This window comes from Stereum hirsutum, assembly GCF_000264905.1.
Source record: "Stereum hirsutum FP-91666 SS1 unplaced genomic scaffold STEHIscaffold_25, whole genome shotgun sequence".
Taxonomy (NCBI): domain Eukaryota; kingdom Fungi; phylum Basidiomycota; class Agaricomycetes; order Russulales; family Stereaceae; genus Stereum; species Stereum hirsutum.
In genome coordinates this window covers 194,929-210,794 of record NW_006763155.1, presented here as the reverse complement: position 1 = coordinate 210,794, position 15,866 = coordinate 194,929, and the positions used below count along the sequence as shown (strand labels likewise).

Below are 15,866 nucleotides of genomic sequence, written 5' to 3'. Positions count from 1 at the left end.
GTCGAAGGGTTCGAGGCAGACGGATTGACCGGTATGGTGGTGTCAGAAGACCCATAGTCGTTTGCGTAGGGAAAACGAGAGGCCGGGAGGTGCGGTGATGCTGTATTACATGCGAGAAGAGGGTCCATGTCATTTTTTACATCGCTGCTGAGAGCTGACGTCGAGCGAGAGGAGAACGGTGAGGTTGTGGAGGGGTCATACTACTCTTTTGCAAGTACGAACGGGGCTCGACACACCGTTCGTTGTGATATGCAGCGCGTCATGTATGCATTACGCTCGCCGTCTTAGACTCGATCGGCAGGTTGTGTGGCTACCATTGGTGAGGGGAGACTGAGCAATGGAAAGGGAGACGATGCGGTGTGGCGGAATGCTTGTGGCGATAAAGAAATTCATCTCGCGGAAGGGTCCGGAAGAGGCCCAACTCGGGACCGAGACCTGCCGACGGTAGCATTTTTTTCACCCGCTTCTCCTCTTCGTTGACCCTCACCACCACCCGTAGCTCTTTCACTGCTGACTCTCGACGGTTCTGTGAACGAACCACTTATCGTTGCTTTCGCTCGGGTGCTCAGTGCTCTTCTCCTTTGTGACTGATTCGCCCTCAAAGAGCTCTCAAACTCGCTGCTAGATTCGGGATCGTTGGCTCTGGGTTGCACTGTTGGTTTTGTGTCTGGGCATGGCTCTGGAATCTCGTCTGCCTGTCTCTCTGCATGGTTGACATCCTCGACATGTTTGGTATCACACTATCTCTCACTAGTCAGTCTCAAGCTTTTAATATCCGTCGAGGCTGGCGGTTTGTTCTTAACTGCTTCCGAATTCCCCGTCTAGCTCGTCGCTTGATGCAGCGTGTCTGCTCCTTTCCGAACCGTCTTCTCTTCAGCATTGAGAAATGTGTTCATGTAGTTCTGAGTGTGACGCTGACCAGGAACACATAAACGAGACCTGGGTTTCCTCAAAGTTGCTTTCCAAGCTGCTTTTCGTTACATCTGGCAGATACGCTCCTCATTTCCATATCCTCGCTATATGCTGAAGCCGTACTGGGTCTCTGTGGACCAGCTATGGGAAGCACGGATGAAAATCCTCGTACTCGAGATAGTACGTTTGCTCTTTGTGTAGCTGTATCGCATCTTCATGGTCACGCTTGTGGCCCACGACCCGGTATATTTAGCTAACTCAACGGATTCGAGCAATTCTACACATATGGATGCATTGTGCTCGACTATGGCGGAGCGACTGAGCACCAATCCGCTCTGTATGACTCCGAGGCTCTCCACCTCGAATTACTGTGTCTTGTCCTTTGTGATCTGTGAACTATGTGCTAACTGGGCCCACCACAATTGTGACCGCGGTAGTTCATGGGCTTTATGCTCTCAGGACTTGAGCACCTCAGTCAATAGCTTTGTGTATGTTCGTCCCTCGTGTCAATGTGCTTGAGACTTGTCACCGAGCGACATTAATTTTAGCTCTGTTGCGTGGTCATTCAAGCCTTCGGTATGTTTGCTTGTCCTCGTTCCTCCGTTGTGGCGCGCACACTAACCTAAAAGCTACCGTCACACGCTAATTTGCGCTGGCTCGTCTATTGTGTGCTGTTCATCAATACTTAGCGTGTTGCGGAAACATGCCTTACTTCCTCCAATCGTGGTCAGTGCATGGAAGCCGCCACAATAATTTAGATATATTTATGCGACTTCAAATACATTCTCCGAAGCCCTGGACGCCCTCGCCTCTCCCTCGAGGGCCTTTGACTTGGGACACGTTGTTCTTTCGGCGAAACCGTCACTATCGATGATGACGTGAATGTATGGACTGACGCCACCGAAATACGGAACAGCTACTTATAATCGCATTGTGCGCTCATACTCCATATTCTCTGTCTCATCTCATCACTCAAGCCACTGTTTGCAGTCTCATACTACTTCATGCTTTCACTGAAAGCTCTCCTTTTCGAGCTACTAAATATGACTCAGAGGACTCATGAGCACACTCTTCTTTCGGACGAGCCCACATTTACGCGGTGCGAATGTTCTGGCAGCCACCGAGTGTCGAGACAGGTAGTTATCGGAGGAGCTGTTATAATCATAGGAGCTGTTGTTGGTGCAACAGTGGCCCCTGCTGTTGCTCGAGGCGTAGTGGGATTGATAGGCTTTGGTGCCAACGGTGTCGTTGAAGGTAGGTATTCTATACTGGCGTCCCAGTTTCGGAGAATCTGAGACGAACTGAACTATGAAGGAACGAGGGCGGCCGAAATCCAAAGTTGCATAGGAAATGTCGTTTCCGGATCGTCTTTTTCAGTCGCACAGAAAATCGGTGCAGGCGGCACCTTACCGGCTTGGGCCTTTCTAGTGGGCGCTGTGGACGGAATTGTCAGCGCAGTCATCATTGGTGCGGTCGGTTACGGAATATATCAGCTCATTAAGGGCCGGTCGAAGGACAGGAAGCGGGAGACGTACATGTTATGCGAAAAATGTCGAGGGCTCAAGAAATATCCTTAAATGAAGGTTGGCTCGAAGCTGGGGACTTGCTTTTCTTCTGTGGTTCCAGTTTCATATGCGCTCGACTACTCTACTTCTGGTACTGTACTCGAGATTCTCGGTCTCAGAGATTGTTTCGTTAGGTACATGAAATGCTATAATTATCTTTTCCTCTTTGATACGTTAGTGTCCGCAATCTCATGCAATTTTCCATTTATTCACAAAGACACATATGTATCATGATGCACACAGCAAACTGCTAGGATTCCCTCAAGCCCAGTGTAAAGAGCCGGGAGCGGCGAAACCCATGGACACTTAGCTGAAGCTGTTATTAGTACATGTCAAGTGGTGATCGTACTCGCGGAACCTAACTTGTGGGCCGACGAGCAAGCATGTCTCGTTCGCGGTCTGCTCACCGGGGACTGAATCCGTGAAGCGACCATTGTAGTGCGGGTCTCTACCTCGGCCAGCTGGTTTAGCGGCTCGACCTTGGTAACATTATTGGATTCCATTAACCTTTGGACGTCATCTGATTGGAGAAACATCTAACCAATTCGAAAGGCGACAACGATGATCCTAGCGTAGGCGTTGAACTGGGTATACGTTATCAGAGCAGCCCTGGGAGCTCCACACCATCGTGGTGTAGCGCGTCGCGAATCGCCCTTGCCATCTATGTGCACAGCGACGTTCTCATCCACGGAGATCACTATCCACATGGAAACGTTGCGAAAGCGGTTTCCTAGTTGGGCTGCAGCTAGCGGACGAACAGACTCGACAGAGTAGGAAATGATAACCGGAAAGACCATCAATTTCCATCTAAGCATGGACGAGGAATATATCCACAAGTCTCAACTCTCAGGATGTGACGGTGTTAGTCTCCGAACATTTTAATCCCCATCCTGACGTGCCAAACCGACTTACATCCTCAGCGCTATCGATATATGATTTCGTCGGATTCCGTCTCTAAAGAGAGTCTGAGCGGCCAGTAGTTCCAGGGCAATACAGGCAGAAAGGGACATTAATGGACTATGCCACAGGTCTAGCTCGAGATGATCTCGCTCCAGAAACAACGTGCATAGTGATGAAAACAGGAAAGCGACTGCTCAACGGGAACACGGAAAGTAGAAACTACCTCACTCAGACTCGTGTTTACGCTTGAAATCCGCTGGACATTTGTTTCGGTACTTGAACGGTCATAATGAATGGTCTGGTGAGAATATGAAGGGTAGATGGTTAGTCACAGTATTCAGAAGAGTGGTATGGAAGTGTCGGGGGACACGAGCGAGTCGGGGACGGTAAAGAAATAACGAGATCTATTGATGATACTTTGATGTAAGATAACGATGTGGAGTCGGGTACAATGAGAGGTGATGATGTGATTGGAAATAATGTCGTTAGGAAGAACAGATGGTTAAAAGCACGCACAATAGGGGACATGTGTGATTGACAAAAGCCATGGAAAGAGGGAGAGATGACGATGACAATTGTTTTAAGTGGAACACCAGCAACGCGACGAAGAAAGCAGACTAGAGGGTTTCGAGTACTTGAGTGCCGCATACATATAACCGCGAGATTGATTGAAGGGATTTGTATCCTCTGGGCGCAGGATACCTGGCACAAAAGATAAAAAAGAGGAAGAAGAAAAGGCGCACCCATAACATCAATTTTGCTTCGAACTTGATGATGCCGTATCAGGAGCTAAGGCCTTCTTGAAAGCAAGGTGTTCGTGTGCGGCAATGCAGCGGTGGAAGAGAAGAGAGAGTCAGCCAACGGCTACGGTAGTGAGTGTTAACGCAAAATGTGTAAATTTGAAATATAGATAGTAGAATATAAGACGAACGGGGTGTACGGTGGGTAGTAGGCAGGAGAACGCGCCAATGGGACTGAAATCACGGAGCTTAAAACAGGGATAACAAGGATGACACGGGGGACGCACTGTTGGACGGATAAACTCAACTTATCTCGTTGAGCACGACCGTATTGTTTCCGAGCGCGAAAAGGTTCTGGGGTGTAGCACACAAGGCGGTCAAGTCGTCAGTGATTCTTATCGGCAGAGGGGAGAAGGAGGTAGAGGCAAGGAGTTGAAGCGTTCGACTTCTAAGAAACGAGAGGGGTGTTGAAGAATAGAAGTGGAGGACGGATGGCAGTAGCTGAGAGTAGAGCACTGGAATAAGAGCGCACATTTGTTCCTAATAAACGATCGTGTTGTCCTACTTAGTAGGGAGTCCTCGTCAAGATGGATATGAGATTGGCAAAACTATGAAAGGATTGTTTGTGCGGTGAAAAAGTAAAGGGGGGCCATTGACACAGCAAATGTAGAGCTGCGAGCCTGCGGTGGGTGCGAGTTGGATCGCCATGGATTAGACACTAGAGGGACGGAGGCCGACAACATCGAGAGGTTGGCTGGTGTCCGCTCACTATGCGCCTTGGAACGTGTTATTCTATATAGTCCGCAGGGGTATATGACCTCGGTACCCATTTACCGGTGCAAATCCGTGTAATCGAGCAACGGGTTATTCTGGAGTGCGGGATTGAGCTGAGTGGCGTCCTGTGGCGGGGGCCTACGATCCGTCCACCCAATGCGACACTGTGGGACACTGGCTCATCAGGAGGACGGTAGACTCATGTAGGGTGGAAGCATGGTTGTTCCCCGCGCGATTCGGCACAAGACGAGTACTCGCCTGATATTTTTGCGATCCGTATCGAAGTGTAAAGGATGATTAAGTATGGGTATGAGGATGAGGATGAGTGCGGGCACGTCTCCAGGACAGCACCATCTAATAAACATTTCACGAGGAAAGCAAGCATAAACAGACGAACCACCGAACCATCACTGCCAGACTCCCAGGCAAACTCCCAGATTTTCCTTTCGATGCTGACAAGGTACCGAGTACCAAATATCGAACGCTCAAGCACAAAGACGTAAGGCAAGAAGAAGTACAGTATATGCATATACGCATGGCGGATACACAAAGTACGAAAGACACATGAGATATTCGTCAAGGCCGAGGGCGGGGAAATACACATTTGTTAGGGCGCAGCGAGAGGTGCTTGATTCGCAGCGGGCGACTAGACGAACAAATAACGAAGAAACGCAAAGTCGAGAGGTATCGTGCGGACACCTCAGTAACAGTAACAGTTAGATTGTCGTCACCGTGATCCCGGGCACCCACAGTAGACAACAATGGCAACGAAGGGACCACTTACGGAGGACAAGTAGGAGGGCAGTAGCAAGTACGAGTCACAGAAGAGCTAGAGCTGGAATCTGCTTGATATTCAATTGCGTACAGCATGAATGGACCATAGATGAAGGACGAGCGAGGAAACGGAGAACTTTAAAGCACTAGCGAGCGGATGACGAGTAGACCCAGGATCAAAAGACAAACAGTTCGCAGAAACGACGACCAACAGTCCTGGCAAACACCCAGCTATGAGGGTCCAAGAAGTGAAGTCACCAAAAGTTAGAGATTGCGCAGTGGTCTCGTACCTAGCGCGGGGGCTAATGTCAGTCTTCCGAGGCGTGGTAGTGAAGGAGTTTGCGGTGATTCGAAACCGGAGGGAGAAATAATCTAGGCCTAGACAATCCAGGAGGGAAGGACGACGACATTACACCACTCACGAGGGAGAAGGACGAGCTCGAGGAGGGAGACGAGTAAGAGTTACGGAAGAGCTGCACCTGAGATACAAAGCGCACATTTCTGGACCTCATGATCCCGTCAAGCACCCAGCCCACGCACACAGCACAAGTAGGCCATAGAAAGAGGTCGGGCGAAGGTCGAGGAGAGCTTCCATAGGCCAGTGCGGATGACGACTCGGACGAGCTGAGTCAATAGCGTACAGTGCGTAGAGAAACGCGACCAACAAACCCGGTACGAGTCAACGCCCTTCGTGCTGAATTTCCTGACCTTACCAGCCAATTCACGACACTCTTGACCAACGGCACTCTCACGCTCGAATATATCGCCAATCGTCTCGCTGCTGAACAACAATCCATGTCCTCCTCATTATCCACACCCACAGTCCTGGCCGCGACTAGCTCGACGAATCCTTTCCAGAGGAAACCCCGTGCCGTAGAGGTCTGCACAAATAAGACGAACTGTGGCGAGACGGGCCACGGGAAGCTGAGAGTAGATGTGCTAGCTGTATCCTGCTCAGCGCGAGCATCTTCGAGGCGGGATGTGTGGTGGTCGTGGAGAGGTTCGAGCGATGTTCGTCTTCGTCGAGGAAGAGAGAAAAATCGCCCTCTCGGGCCACGGCGGAACCGGATCGGAGCTCCGGAACCTCTCCGCCACCTCAATCCAAAGCGCTCATCGCCTCGCCACATCGCGTCGTCCCAACCTCCGACCATCTTTCTTCGCCTTCGCTCGCTGCTGCTCTCCTCCCCCAAATCAATCAACACCACCACCATGCACGCCAAAACAATGCGCACACCAAACGCTCAGAGTCAGTTTGCACGACGTCCGACCCTGTTTCGATTGGCACTCGAGGCGTAGGTCGAACGCTTTGTGCATCGCCCCCTTCCTCCTCTCTGGGACCTCGCCATCTATCCTCCCATACTTTCCTGCACGCCCACCCCCAACCGAACCGCAATGTTACGAAACAACGCTAGGTCTCTCCGGCCACTTAACCCCCCGGTCCGTCCACCTCGAGCCCTTCCATCCGCCCATCGGCCTCAATGCCGCCTTCTGCGCCCCCCACGTCGGGACGCTCATCATGAAGGAGAACATATGGAGCTTTAGTGGGGACGATTTTAGTATTCAGAAGTCGGTGGGGCAGGATGTGGTGAGGTGTCATGGTCAGGCTTTTAGTTGGCGGGATCGTAAGGGTGCGTGTTTTCTCCTCTTTTGTTGCGGGGCTAGTTGATGGATGTTGTGTTTGGTATGATAGGTTCACCGCTCGCAACAAAGTGGTCGCGTTCCATAATACACAGTTGATCGACGCTACGGACGGCACTGATCTTTGTACGGTCAAGAAGAAGTTCTCTAGTGCGTTGCCCTCTCCTCTCCTCTTTCTCCGTCTTCCTCGTCCCCATTCTCCGTCTCTTCACCCTCCTTCGCACCCCCATCGACGTTTGACTGGCTGACTGACTACCACTGCCCCGAAACAGTCGGCTCCTTTCGCATGATCGGCTTCTTCGATAACCCCGCCTCCGCGAACGCGTCCTCCTCCTCGCACGACCTCATCGGGCTCGAATGTGAAGGAGACTGGTTCGATCGGTGCACTCTTTCTCTTATTTCTTCATTTATTCATTTCTTCTGCCAGCACTGCCATATCCGCCGTTCCTGCACGACCCTTCGATTTTGTTTCCGAGATATATGCACCATTCTTTGTTATTACCCCTCGCTATCGTCTTTCATCCTTCGCACCTTCATCCTTCATCCTTCATCCTTCGTAGTCTTCGTCTTTCATCCCTCTACTGCCCATTTAGCAACTCCACTAACATATCACGCATTCCCCTTCCCATCCCATCCCTCGCCCCTCGCCCCTCGCCTCTCGTCCGCAGATCCGCAATAATCACCCTCCCTGGCATCGAACGCGTCGTCGGCCAGATACACGCAAGATCTTGAATCTGACAGAGGTCATTGGGGTGCAGCAGACTGCGCATTTTCTTTCTTTGCTTTCCTTTTTTTTCTTGGGGCATTTTCGGTGGTAGGAGTTTCTTAAAGGGTCGTTTTCAGAGGGGTTGAGGTGGTTACTCCTTGCGTTTCTTTTCCCTTGAGTGCTTGGTCGTTAGGCTGGTCGGGCCTTGGTTCTGCGAATAGAACCATTTTCCGTGAAGACTACCTCCCCCGAGGCCATCTCGATGCATCGTCATTGTCATCGTCCCGATACATCGCTTTTGGTGAACGGTTAGCTGTCTCGGGCGAACGGCTATCGTCTCCAGTGATCGCCTGGCTCGCAGGCTGGTTCGTTGGTTCGTTGGTTGGCTGGTTGGCTGGCTGGTTGGGCTATGTGGGCTTGCACTCGTGTTCGCGTTTAGGCGTTCATATTCGTCTTTGGGCGGTCGTATTCGCGTTCGGGCGTTCGTTCGAGGCCTGCAGTTCGAAGCTCGAACGAAGCTCGGAGGAAGCAAGAGCATTTGCTCTATACGTTCGAGATTTTGGTCCGTGTCATACTTCGCGCGTGTGTCGATGTATAGACATCGAGCGGTTGCGACATGTAATACTTCGGGTGTTTGCCCCCTATGAGACATGGAGGCTTTGCTATGTGTATGACATCGAGCCTTTGCTCTGTAAAGACATCGAAACGTTTGTTCCTTTTCGTATTTCGAGCCTTTCCGATGTATAGGCATGGAGAACTGACTCGGTATCAGAGTTCGAGCCTTGAGCACATCATGGTCGAGCTTTTCCTCCGTGTCGCGCTTCGAGAAGATTGGCTCTTCATCGCATACACGGATACATACATACATATATGCATACATGCGACTTTTTGTCCTTGTGATAGTAAGGCCTTCGATCAGCCATCAGTCACGCCCGTCAAGTTCTTCATTCAGTTATGTCACTCGAGCTGTTCGATGGCACCCTCCATACGCACACATCTACGCATACACCCATGCATAGACTGTTCATAGCTTCCTGATGGCGTGATGATGGAGTGCATGACAGCGACGCGTCGTGGGTCCTCGTGAAAAATGGTACTTGATTACTGACGTACTTCTTTCTTCTCCCTTGATTCTATTTTTTTCGGCATCTTGTTTTTTGACATTCTTTTTCTCGTCCCAGCTCTGACTTCGCCTTCGACTGGGAGATGTCCAGCGGTTGACTCTGTGGATTAAACCGTTGCTGACGACTCCCTCTGCCTCGTTCGTTCGAATCAGCTCCGCACTGAAACCTACGTTCCTATTCTGTGAGTGTCCGTAGACACGAGCTATCTTATCTTTGCCAGCTCGTCGCACCTCTCGCCACCGATATTCCCCCTCCGATGATCCCACCTTGGCTAGCCTACTGAAGCCGTCATATAACTCTGTGAGTTTCACGCTTCAGCGTCACCTTCGTGCTTCCTCGATGCTTTACGAGATCAATTTCGCAGGGTGTTGTGAGGTCTTTGGAAGTTACGCGGTGGTTGCCCATGAATTTAGTATTAGTCGGAGGGCTAGCGTGGTAACTTTGACGGATAGTATGGCACTCGCAATCTAATACTTGGTCAAACCATCTCCATCAAATATCAGGGTGAGGGCCGATGAGCATGATACATACACAGCTTATGCAGGCCAGCGCTGCTGAAAAAACACGATTCAGAGCATGACTATTGATTGGAAAAATGAATCCAGCTGGAGGCTCGTAGCTCGAGACCGAGCAGAGACATATACTTGAGATGCCTAGGAGCTCGAGGATGTACAGTCCCGACGGATAGGAATGAAATAGCAGCGAGCGTGACGATGGCCAGATGACACGAGATACAAGTATGGTGCTGGTATCGAAGTCGAGGATGGAAACGCGACGGAGTGTAAGGAGCGACAGACTGCATCGAAGACGACAATATATTTCTTAGAACACGCGGACTAGATGTCACCATTGAAGGCACTGCCTTACAAAATATAACAGACAGTATCGGCACTCAGAGCGTTGGAACGGTGCAAGTAATAGGGCTGCAAAGCAGATGGAAGAGAAAAGGTTTGTAGAGTCGTAAGGCATAAACCACGGTAATCCACGAACGGGTCGAAAAGCCATACTTCGACGAAAATATGCAGTATGAGATGTGTAGGCTCATCAAGTCGACGAGGGGAGTTCAGAAGTCCTATGGTTTACATATAAACTGGGAGTGACAGACAAGACGATAAGGGGTGTTCCGTCTTATACTAAGAAACCGAGAGATCAGAAGGCCAGGGACAAGGGACAAACTGAAGTTCCAAAGCTGCGTCCGGTGTGCTAGTATGGGCATGATCCCGAGTATGCTGCTGAGATATCGTGGTAGATTCGAGCAAGATATCGCCAAGATATCGAAAACAACTAACAGCAGATCGTCCATCAGAGGAATAACAAGGGAGCCGGGCAAAGATGCGGCTTAGATGGATAGCTTCTTCACGAGGACCCGAAATTGAACAGGGTCAGTTGCGTCCAGTACCAAGCTGATAGCTTGAGTCCTAGATAATGTAGTTACCTCAGTGACATTGATGAGAAGAGCTTGGGTGAAAGTCGATCTGACTGAGATGCGAGGCATCTCTAGCACTGAAGTTCACGAGCGAAGAACAAGTCACGAAGAGCAGAAAGAACGCAGGTTGTACGAGGGCCAGCCGTACAAGAAAGCTGACATCTCCCCAGCATCGGTATCCGCGTGGTGACTTAGAGGCGGAGGTCTGTCGTGGTGGTCAACCGTCACAGAGGCGAAGAGGGGAAGAGTAGAGAGAAGGAGAAAAAACGAACATGACGTCATCAATTGAAGAACTCACTGGCATCGCCACAATTGGCGCCACATCGTCTCGTCCTCCCTCCCTCCATCTTCTCCAATTCGTCAACCGCATCCTCTGCTACGATACTATATGAACCGAAGATAACCTCTGTTTACATCAACAGCTAGAAAACCATTGCATCCGGAGCCTTTGTCGCCACCAATCATGCCGTACCGCCCATTTTGTGCACATCTCAATCAATATCCACACCACGACAAAGCGGCGCAGTATTCAGACGGAAAGGCTAGGCTACGTGGTCGTTGTTGTTGACACTTAGGGCTGGAGCTGGTTGGATGCCGGACGTTTCACTGGAGTAGACGGATGGAGCAGTCGCCCAATCGTGCATGCGCTGCCGGCGTAGGTGAAGACGGAGGTTTGTAGGTACGCCCGCATTGTTTTTTCTACAACCTCCGTCTCGGATTCATCGAATACGCATACAGTCTCTCACCTCATCTGCATTCCGTGCTATCCGACCTCGTAGCTCCGTCACTCACCTCCCTTCTCAACCCCTATCCGCCCCTCGCCATCATGCGTAGGTTCTACTCGCCGCTCCGAGCTCCACTACTCTCGTCCTCGCTCGAACACTCGCAGGACCCGGCCTTCACCCGACTACTCCGTACTCGTACCTCCGCATCCACCTACGACACACATTGGTTGACGATCGACACTGATCAATCGCCACACAACCTCACGCTACGAAGGAAGGCCGTGATGATAGAGGTGGTATGAGGCGAAGATTCCTCAAGATGTCGGTCTGAAGGCTTGCCCGATTGTTTTCTTCCTCAATTGCTCCGCACAATACTAAACCTTCCTTGTATTCCTAGCATACATAATGCGCCCCTTCTAGCTGGACCTACTCTTGTTACTGCGCGCATCGCGAACGATGTCGATCTTCTACACGGTCCGACTATTTCTTCCTCAACACTTTCACATCAACTTCATCCTCGCCCAACCCCTGGAATATCAACACACAGGGAACTACCTGGACTGAGAGGCAGCCTTCGCAGGCGCTCTCTGGGTGATGTAACGGGGGAGGAGGCCATAGAGAAGTGGCTCGATGAAGGGTATGGCAGCAGCGTGGTACGTACGGAGGTTTCATTGCATCTAGCCAAGTAGTTTCCTTTCGGTAGATATCACAGTCCACCTTCATTGTCCAATCCTTCTGCGTTTCGTGCCGTGTGAACGGTACGAAGGTCCACATCCCTCTCATTCGGCCCCAACATTTTCGTTCTTCCTACCACCAGATCGTTGTGATCCCCAGTACTGACCAGTATTGTCGTCTCAGAGTAGCCACCACGAGATCCCTCAATCTCGAGCTCTCCATGAAATTATTAGCTCGTAAGAACACAATTTCGACGAACACCATGCCCCACACTCCACCCGGATTTATCCTTCATATCCAGAGTCGAGTCCGAAGTCGTCCTCCAGCTCGATATCTATCGCATCCACCTGTATGTCGATATCCGCGTCTGTCACATCACCCATCGTTCGCTCTCTCCAATGCCTACCGCGCGCTAAAGCTCTCCTTCACCCTCGCTATGCCACCCATGAACCATTGGCCCGAACATGTCATTCGGGTGAAGATGACCTTTACGAGCGAGGTTGGTAGTATAGCGGGACGAGAGATGCTAGAAGGTCGTTCGTTAACGCATATATTCATCGGGATGGACGACCTCAATTTTCGACCTCGGACTCAGATGTAAGTGCTTCATTGCCCTAGTCCAACCGTATGCTGGTGTCCATTACATGTTTTTGACTGTTGGCCCTCGTCTTTTCATGCAGGTCTTCGACTCTCGTGTACAGTCACGCACACTCACAGGCCACGATCGCCACCGCCACACATCTCACCTCCTTTCACCTGAGGGGAATGTTCACGTTGGACTCTATATGATCTTCGCAGTATGTTCAAATGAAACGATGGGATCATGAATTCGTGGGATGAATTTGACAGCCGTGAGGAAGATGGGTTCGTACACTGCAGGAGCTGCTGCTCGCGAGAAATTTCCGCGTCGGCGTCGAATCCCAGGTTTATTTTTATTCTGTTCACTTTGCAGCCTCCCATATTTTTGACCCGGTCAACGGAACACGGTGATTATCACGAACCGTATCCTCATTCTTCACCTCCCTCTCCCTCTCCCCTTTTTCGAATGATCTCTGCATACTTTTCCCATTTATTTTGTTCCCATACCATCGATTTCTACGTTATATTTGGACCCTTCGCTATGTTACTTGTAGGATGCCTCGGAAACAATGGGATCAAATTGTTTGATCAAATTCATACGGGTCGACTTTGATTTCGTCAGCCTTTGTTCCATTAATACTCCCTGCGGTACCACGATGTGTCAATTATTGTGCACTCCGCTTTTTGATCTTGCTTGATTTCCGACTCATTTTTCTCGTGTGCAAACTGGGGAGCCTGATGGTAAGTATGTACAGAGTGGAAGTGAGCATATATCCACCGTAAATTGTAGGAAGGCATAAGAGACGATGAGATGACTTTCCCCTCGTATCCAAACCATCAGCACGTCGTTCGTGTGGCAGACATTATACCGACAACGTATCATGTCGGAGGACCACTGAGAAATTTGTGCGGCAGAAATAGTGGATTTACGTGTGGGTACCGTAGCGTAACAACGGAGACATGCTAGGAAGAGCAGGCATAGAGTGAGGGTACACGGGATGACGGATATCTGGTTATGGATGTCCTATGGATGGTACGGAGAACAGATACTCGATCAAATGAAGACACGACCACGCAACGTACAAAGATCAGTCGATGGAGAATAGGACATGGCTATAAAGCGTGAATGCAACTAGAAAACGAGAGAAGAGGGAAAAGTCATCGGAATATTTACTCATGCAATGACATGGATGAATCTCATTCAGCGTACTGGATCACGAAGTGAATAACGCTCGAACATCCTGAAAATCAGAAAGCCAGCACGGTAAGGAAACGATGACGCTTCTAAACAATGAACCGTACCAGCACCCTTTTGTCGAAATAATACCCCCTCGCTCGAACACCACCCTAAAGCCTGATCGGATCCCCCGTATTCGCATTCCAAATCCGAATCGTGTTGTCATACGAAGCCGATGCAATGAGCTGACCATCTGGCGACCATGCGACAGACCACACGCCGCCGGTATGGCCTCCCAGAGGCTCGAAAACCTCCTTCCCCGTCTCCGCGTCCCAGACACGGACGGTCTTATCCCAAGAGCCAGAAACGATCCGCTTTCCATCAGGAGAGTATGCGACTGACTCGACCGAGTTGGTATGACCTCTCAAGGGCTCTCCCACCGCCTTCCCCGTCTTCGTATCCCAGATGCGGATGGTTTTATCGAAGGAGCCGGAGACGATGCGTGTGCCATCGGGTGAGAATGCGACGGAAGTGACAGGACTGGCATGACCACTGAATGGCTCCCCTACTGCCTTCCCCGTATTTGCATCCCAAAGACGTACTGTCCCATCATAGGAGCCAGAGACGATGTATCGCCCATCTGGCGAGTACTGTACGGACTGAACAAAATCTATATGCCCTTCGAGTGGCTTGTGAGCCTCGGACCTCGTTTCGACGTTCCATACACGGACAGTGCGATCATTAGAACCTGAAACGAGGTGTTTCCCATCCGGCGAGAATCCGACAGATCTGACCCCGCTGGTATGGCCTGGCAGTGGTTCGCCTTTCTGGTTTCCAGTCACCGCATCCCAAATCCGAACCATTCTGTCGAAAGAACCGGAGGCAATGAGCGAACCGTCCGGGGAGAATTGAACGGATTGAACGGGGTCTGTATGGCCTTCGAGTGGGCGAAGAGCCTCTGTTCCGGTCTGTACGTCCCAGACACGGATCGTGCTATCGCCAGAGCATGAGACGAGTTGTTTGCTATCGGGCGAGAATGCGACAGCGCCTACCCAAGACGTGTGGCCATAGAGGCACTCTTGATGGGTCTCGGAGATGTCAATTCTCGTGGATGTGACGATGCCGTCAATGGAGCAAGCGACAATGCTCGTACCATCCGGTGAGACGTTGACGGAGGAGACCCAATCGTCGAAAGGCTCGATTGGAAGATTAATAGGCCGACCTGTTTGAGAATCCCACAAGTGACACGTCGAATCAGTCGACCCAGAGATGATGTGCTCTCCGTCCGGGGAGAAAGCAAGCGATGTGATCCAGCCGGTGTGGCCATACAGGACTCGAACGTGGGTATCACTACTTTGCAGGTCCCATATTCGCACGGTGCAGTCGTAAGAACCAGAGACGAGCTTATGATTGTCGGTAGAGAATGCGAGGCAGATGATAGCTCCGGTATGGCCCTCCAAGCTATGAGGAGGCGTGGAAAGCTCGCGATGAGAGAGATCACAAATGCGAATGGCATTGTCGGAGGAGCCTGAAGCAAGAAGGGAACCATCTGAGGAAAACGAGAGTGCAGTGATGGATTTCGCGCGACCTGTGAAAACATGAGGCGAGTTATTATTGGGCTTCCATGACCATGGCCAGATACGCCAGATCATGACGATTCCGTCGACCGAACCAGAGGCCATGAACTTCCCATTCGGAGAGAAGGCGACTGAACCAACTGCTGCAGCATGATCTTGAAGAACTACGCTCTCTACATTGGTGCTATCACCAACATTCCAGACACGAACAGTATAATCGCAGGAGCCAGACACGACAATCTTCCCATCGGGGGAGAATGCGAGAGTGATGATCGCATCAGTGTGCCCGTTGAGCATCTGTATGGCCTTGAGCGGCCTTTGGTCCGGTGACACCTCGCAGAGATCAATCGTGTCACCCAGAGATCTGACGACTGCAGCATGCCTATGGTTGGGCATGTATGCGATGGAAGAAACCGTGTTGCGTTGATCTGATCACCAAGTGAATATATTTCTCAGTCATTGGACACAAAGAATAGCGAGCATGAGATAAACGCACATTTCGGATTTTGCTTTTGGACCCACTCCTCCGTGATGCACCATATATGATTGCGAGCATCAATGGGCAGTACACTGT

The 15,866-nt window shown here is 50.7% G+C and overlaps 5 protein-coding genes across 5 annotated transcripts; 2 read left to right on the top strand and 3 right to left on the bottom strand.

The window, feature by feature from the left end:
- Positions 1–1,955: 1,955 nt before the first annotated feature.
- On the top strand, positions 1,956–2,489 carry STEHIDRAFT_116463 (uncharacterized protein; the record flags this gene model as incomplete). The annotated part of the gene is made up of 2 exons (XM_007311295.1): positions 1,956–2,166; positions 2,290–2,489. The coding sequence occupies 2 exons, from the start codon at positions 1,956–1,958 to the stop codon at positions 2,487–2,489; spliced, it is 411 nt and encodes a 136-aa protein (XP_007311357.1).
- Positions 2,490–2,727: 238 nt separating this feature from the next.
- Positions 2,728–3,487, bottom strand: STEHIDRAFT_116462 (uncharacterized protein; the record flags this gene model as incomplete). Its single annotated transcript, XM_007311294.1, has 4 exons — positions 2,728–2,793; positions 2,885–2,997; positions 3,019–3,284; positions 3,390–3,487. The coding sequence occupies 4 exons, from the start codon at positions 3,485–3,487 to the stop codon at positions 2,728–2,730; spliced, it is 543 nt and encodes a 180-aa protein (XP_007311356.1).
- Positions 3,488–5,652: 2,165 nt separating this feature from the next.
- STEHIDRAFT_163594 (uncharacterized protein) lies at positions 5,653–7,863 on the top strand (the record flags this gene model as incomplete). Its single annotated transcript, XM_007311293.1, has 6 exons — positions 5,653–5,684; positions 6,382–6,544; positions 6,609–7,293; positions 7,376–7,453; positions 7,576–7,675; positions 7,731–7,863. The coding sequence occupies 6 exons, from the start codon at positions 5,653–5,655 to the stop codon at positions 7,861–7,863; spliced, it is 1,191 nt and encodes a 396-aa protein (XP_007311355.1).
- A 3,089-nt stretch (positions 7,864–10,952) lies between these two features.
- STEHIDRAFT_126438 (uncharacterized protein) lies at positions 10,953–12,989 on the bottom strand. The gene is made up of 5 exons (XM_007311292.1): positions 12,640–12,989; positions 12,261–12,556; positions 12,143–12,195; positions 11,394–11,937; positions 10,953–11,230 (listed from the first exon to the last, which is right to left on the bottom strand). The coding sequence occupies exon 1, from the start codon at positions 12,917–12,919 to the stop codon at positions 12,671–12,673; it is 249 nt and encodes an 82-aa protein (XP_007311354.1). The 5' UTR covers positions 12,920–12,989; the 3' UTR covers positions 10,953–11,230; positions 11,394–11,937; positions 12,143–12,195; positions 12,261–12,556; positions 12,640–12,670.
- An 896-nt stretch (positions 12,990–13,885) lies between these two features.
- STEHIDRAFT_69353 (HET-E) lies at positions 13,886–15,589 on the bottom strand (the record flags this gene model as incomplete). The annotated part of the gene is made up of 3 exons (XM_007311253.1): positions 13,886–14,793; positions 14,938–15,243; positions 15,388–15,589. The coding sequence occupies 3 exons, from the start codon at positions 15,587–15,589 to the stop codon at positions 13,886–13,888; spliced, it is 1,416 nt and encodes a 471-aa protein (XP_007311315.1).
- Positions 15,590–15,866: the final 277 nt, after the last annotated feature.